The sequence below is a fragment of the Bos grunniens genome, chromosome 1 (assembly GCF_055505025.1).
Source record: "Bos grunniens cultivar Pamir isolate PY7600 chromosome 1, Bosgru_T2T1.0, whole genome shotgun sequence".
Classification (NCBI taxonomy): domain Eukaryota; kingdom Metazoa; phylum Chordata; class Mammalia; order Artiodactyla; family Bovidae; genus Bos; species Bos grunniens.
In genome coordinates, this window is record NC_141165.1 from 45,012,668 (window position 1) to 45,018,667 (window position 6,000).

General features: G+C 41.0%; 1 protein-coding gene across 8 annotated transcripts in view; it reads left to right on the top strand.

Annotated features, from left to right (window-relative positions):
- MME (membrane metalloendopeptidase) overlaps window positions 1-5,794 on the top strand; it is a 116,208-nt gene extending 110,414 nt beyond the window's left edge. For all 8 annotated transcript variants that reach the window (XM_086317594.1, XM_086317602.1, XM_086317616.1 and 5 more), the window contains one exon: window positions 4,572-5,794. In XM_086317594.1, the coding sequence (XP_086173720.1) occupies window positions 4,572-4,671 (100 nt within the window). In that variant the 3' untranslated portion in view covers window positions 4,672-5,794. The remainder of the gene's footprint in view (window positions 1-4,571) is intronic.
- Window positions 5,795-6,000: the final 206 nt, after the last annotated feature.

The window sequence follows — 6,000 nt, forward strand, 5'->3', positions numbered from 1 at the left end:
TTCTTAGAGAAGAAATTTATATTTATCAATAATATATCTACTTTTTGAAATAGATTATTTATGTCATCCATCCAAAGAGTTGATGTTATAAACACACAAGCACTAATTAGAGTCCTAGGAAAGTAAGTGAAGCCCTGGTACACTGTTGACCTAATTTTTCAGAATCAGATTATCTAAACTGGAGTTTTTGGATGGAAAGAAAGGAATTGGAATGGAAATGGAGGGCTGAGTGTTCCTTACTTTGAGTGTCATTGCATGGCCAACTCCCAGTGGTGTTTTGTGGGCTTTCTTGTTTTGAGGTATATTCTTTTAAATGTCTTTAATATTTTTAAGAGAAACGTAGAATTAAGTCTTGGGTTTGGACATTTTTACTGAAGTACTTATCCCCATGTGGTGATGTCTAAGATAATGATCCCTTGAAAAAATATTAATAAAGTAAGAGCAAAGAGATCAGCTCTTCCAGCCAGTGATGCTCAAATGGTCATGACCCCATCCATCAGGGAGCTTGCTCCTCAGAGGAATAGTCAGACCACCAGCATACTGTCCCTCAGCGAGCACTTAGGGTTTCTAATAAAGGAAGAGAATCAGATTAAATGAACCAAAGCCCGTCTCAACTCCAAGTCTATGAGCCTACAACCTTAAAGACTAAGTACACCTATAAATCCCTGATGTCTGAAATCTTCCTATTGTTATATGTATGATCACTTTGACCAGGTATCGAGTAAATCTGTTCATGAGCTTTCAAGTGTAAGAAATTACACCATGGACATTATTATTATCATTAATCAAATTAACTCAAAGTCTAAGCTCCCACCCTAAGCCAGGAGGTGAGAAATTCAGTTTCAGTCATTTTCAGTGTAGTCCTTCTTGGGGTCATACAGGAATCCAAAGGCATCTGATGAGCCTAGAAATCAAGAAATTACCTCCTTTTCTGGTCTGCCATGGGTACTGGCATCCTTGCAGTCCTCTCGTCCTATCTGAAGTCAAGTGGCTCCTTTTCCTTCCGTTGGTCATGGTCAAGCTAGGCAGCAACCACTGCTCTTGACGTTCAGCCTCACTGACAGCCATGTACCATCCTATCAGGGGTCCTCTCTGGACCCTGCTCAGAGGCAGACACATCCTTGCCTTTATTGGGCCCCTCTTCAGGCTTGAGGAGACCTCCCTCTTCAGCCAGTGAACAGATAGATTCTTCTGCTCTACCCCTCTCCCCTATTCCACTTTATGCTGGGAAGATTCCTTTTGATCTTTAATAGTGCTCTGAGCGCATGCATGAGAGATCACTCAGTCGTGTCCGACTCTTTGCAGCCCCATGGGCTGTAGCCCACCAGGTTCCTCTGTCCATGGGATTCTCCAGGCAAGAATACTGGAGTGGGTTGCCATGCCTTCCTACAGGGGATCTTCCCAACCCAGAGATCAAACCCGTGTCTTCTGCATCTCCTGAATTGCAGGCAGGTTCCTTACTGTCTAAGCCACCAGGGTAGCCCCAAGATTGCTCTGCTGCTGCTGCTGCTGCTGCTGCTGCTAAGTCCCTTCAGTTGTGTCAGACTCTGTGCGACCCCATTGACGGCAGCCCACGAGGCACCCCCGTCCCTGGGATTCTCCAAGCAAGAATACTGGAGTGGGTTGCCATTTCCTTTTCCAATGCATTAAAGTGAAAAGTGAAAGTGAAGTCGCTCAGTCGTGTCCGACTCTTCGCGACCCCATGGACTGCAGCCCACCAGGCTCTTCTGTCCATGGGATTTTCCAGGCAAGAGTACTGGAGTGGGGTGCCATTGCCTTCCCCAAAGATCGCTCTAGGAATCCTCAAAAACATACAACCAAAAAAATTTACATCCTCCTTGAATGGGAAATTTGAGAAATAACTGATGTGGTGATGGGTTACACATTAGGAAGTAGGACTTTTACAAATTCTATGTGGAATGAAATAGAGGAAGGAAATGCTTTCTTTCCCTCCTGTTGGTTCATTATAACAAATATACCAAAAACACTGAGCTTTGTTTTTCTTCATAATGTCCTGTTACTCTCTATATGTAATCACCATGACCAGGTGATGGGCTCATTCGTTATTTCTGGAGTTCTGCAATAAACAAGGACTGTGCTAAGCTGTGGTGGAGCAGCAGGGAGCAAAGTATATTCCATATGTTGTCCTCATAGAGATTACAGTGTCGAGAGTATGTCAGGAAGGAAAGAAGGAGAAAAAAATCATCACGTTTCATGATAAGTGCTGTGATGGGGCTGGTACAGGTGAGAGGGGCTCACATGGACAGTATTCCAAGAAGGCCTCTAAGATGATGTGTTGAAGCAGGGGCTGAGGAGTTAGCCACATAGTCATTGGGGAGTAACTTTGTAGGGAGTGGGGTTGGCAGGCACAACAATGCCAGACAAGGGCAAGAGCTTAGCCAGTTTGCATAATGGAAGGTGGATCCATGTAGTTTGAGCCTAATGAGGAATAGGGGAAACAGATCATGAGGAGGCTGGAAGGTAGGCTGGAGCCATCAGGACACTGGAGATGATGGACAGGAGTTTGGATTTTCTTCAAGTCTCTAGAAGGTTATAAGTAAAAGAATTACTGATTTAAATACTTTTAAACTTTTTATTGGGGTATAGTTGATTTACAATGTTGTATTATTTTCTGCTGTATAGCAAAGTGAACCTGTCATACATATATCCCGTCTTTTTTGGATTTCCTTCCCTTTTAGGTCACCACATTCAGTATTAAGCATTAAGTAGAGCTCCCTGTGTTACGCAGTAGGTTCTCATCAGTCATGTGCTTTATACATAGTAGTGTATGTAAGTCAGTCCTAGTCTCCCAATTCACTTGACCCCTCCTTTTCCTGCTTGGTGTCCATAGGTTTGTTCTCTACATCTGTGTCCCTATTTCTGCTTTGCAGAGAGATTCATCTGTCCCATTTTTCTAGATTCCACATATATACATTAATTTACAATATTTGTTTTTTCTCTTTCTGACTTACAACATCACTCTCACTGCTGTGTGGAAAATGGGTTGGAGGAGGAGAGAAATGTTGGGATGTATACAGTTCAAAAAAGGAAATGGCAACCCACTCCAATATTCATGCCTGGGAAATCTCATGGACAGAGGAGCCTGATGGGCTACAATCCACAGGTCTCAAAGAGTTGGACACAACTTAGTAACTAAACAACAGTCATGAAGTTCATATATCTGCCATGTAGGGAGATCTCAGCAAGTTAGAACATGTTCATAGTCTTCTGACGACTCCAGTTTGCTTGCCTCTTGACCCCATGCCCCCAACCCAAGGTGGCTGAGTTGGGATGGTCCCAGTGGAAAGAGAAGGGAAGGAGCTGGTTCATGGTTGATGGGAAAACATCACCTCTCCATCACTGTACTGACCAGTGTCCTTCAAGTACTGCTTGGTGCCAATAGTGGGTTGGACAGTGTTGGTTTTGCCCACTGGGGTTCAGAGATAAGAGGAAATTGGCATTTTTCCAACCTTTCCCAGGTTCTCAGGTTAAATCCAGTTTCTGATAATCTATGGGGTTCTTTGAGAGGGAAAGGGAAATAATTATTATTTTTCCTATTAAATCAACAGATACCTATTTAAAATCTATCATAAAGTTACACTGTGATACCTTTCAAGATATATTCAGTTCAGTTCAGTCACTCAGTTGTGTCCAACTCTGTGACCCCATGGACTGCAGCATGCCAGGCCTCCCTGTCCATCACCAACTCCTGGAGTTTACTCAAACTCATGTCCATTGAGTCAGTGATGCCATCCAACCATCTCATCCTCTGTTGTCCCCTTCCCCTCCTGCCTTCAATCTTGCCCAACATCATGGTGTTTTCCAGTGAGTCAGTTCTTCACGTGAGGTGGCCAAAGTATTGGAGCTTCACCTTCAGCATCAGTCCTTCCAATGAACACTCAGGACTGATCTCCTTTAGGATGGACTGGTTGGATCTCCTTCCAGTCCAAGGGACTCTCAAGAGTCTTCTCCAACACCACAGTTCCAAAGCATCAATTCTTTGGCAATGAGCTTTCTTTATGGTCCAACTCTCATATCCATACACAACTACTGGAAAAACCATAGCCTTAACTAGGTGGGCCTTTGTTGACAAAGAAATGTCTCTGCTTTTTAAGAAATCATAATTTTATTCTTTGACCAAATTCTTCTTAAAATAACTGCACTTCCAAACTTGAATTATTCATTTATCCTACCAAAATATAGAGAGTATTTATAAATTAACTCCCCAAACCAAGCTTAAAATGCAGGTAATATTATTATATGCATTTTACAGAAAAGGAAACTGAGGCACAGACACGCTAAATAAAAACAGCTCATAACTGGGATTCAGAGCATGTGGTCTGTCTTCAAAATCTGTGCACTTAACCCCTGTAGTTTGCTATCTCTATATTTAAAACATTCTGTTAATGAAAAGGAGTGGGCTACCAGTTTTTTTGTTTTGTTTTGTTTTAGTTTCCTTTTAAACTTAAAGTTCCAAACTCACTCAATTGATCTACATAAATTCTGTAGAGCTCTTACATGGCATGGACATGAGTATCAAATGCTGATGGTGATTTTTGTTTGTTTCCCAGGATTATTGGGACTTTGCAGAACTCTCCTCAGTTTTCAGAAGCCTTCCATTGTCGCAAGAATTCATACATGAATCCAGAAAAGAAATGCCGGGTTTGGTAATCTTCAGAAGAAGTGGTGCAGCCCTTGGCTAAGCTTGCCCAAATCACAGAAATGGGGAACTCTATCCGAGAGAGAAGGGGTCAGAGAGGTCACTGATTACATGGAGGTGGTTCACAGGGGTGAGAACATGGCAATAAAAATGAAGTTTGGTTTTCTGGAAAAGGTGTGGAGGGAGGAAGGGTCTACTGTCTATCAAATCACTCATTCTCAGTGTCTAAATCATGCTTAATCTCTAGACAGAATATTACCATTCATTTCAGTTTCCCATATGATCTGCCAGTTTGATGTTGTCTCTTGATGTGGACTGGAATTTCTAATGAAACGGAGAAAGAAAAGGTAGAATAATTCACTTGGCCCCAAAAGTACAGCAGTAGCATAAGAGTTAAAAACATGAAGCCTGTGTACCTATTTTTACCTTTATTTGCAACATTTACACTCCTTCAGAACTCTTCCAAAGAAATCTTATACATATTGGGGCCTTGGGACTCAACATAGTTTTAATCTAATTTTACCAGTTATCAGTTATTCATTCTGAGAGTATTCTAAGCACTCTTAGGGCTAAAATGAATGTCTAAAACTGTTTTTTGTTGTACCTATTTCCACTGATAATGAGATTCTTGAGGCTCCCTGCAATTTTCTAAGCAGTTTCTTGTTCTCTCTCAAAACTTGGTCTTTTTAAGAGATTTGTAGTAATGTATAAATAATAATTTTTATATTTAATTATTAACTACATTTATGACTAAATAATTGTTATTATAAGTAACCATTGAATATTGAAGCTTCAGATCAAGATAAATAGTTAATGAACCAACAAGGTCTGTAAAGTGATGTACAGATAAAGATTTGAGACTTTTTAAACTTATAAATCATATTGATGAAAAGCTTTAAGCACAAACTTTGGGTTAAAAACTGCCCCTGGACAGTTGGCTAGAGGTACATAAGAGTTGTGGTTTAAAGATAACATAAAAGTTGTAGTTTATAAGCAGGATTTTCAATGTGAAATCTTCTCTGAGGGTGGCTATGATAAAAGGGCACAACTGCATTTATGTAGCTCTGCATCTCCTGTCTTTTCAGATTTGTCATGATGGAAATATTTTGATAATAAATTGAAATTGTGAACCCATTATTCACTAAGCTTATTGTACCAGCCGTCCAGCTTTGGAAGTGCATTTCTGAATAGAAATAAGAGGCTTCTGCATATCCAGTGGGCTTGTTTCTAAAATTCTGACTCACCTAGAGTTCTGGAAGCAGGGATCTAGTCCCTGAGAGCAGTTCAGTTCTTGAAGCTTTTTTGTTCTCTTTTCCTGTCCTGTTAGCTAGTTCAGTTCA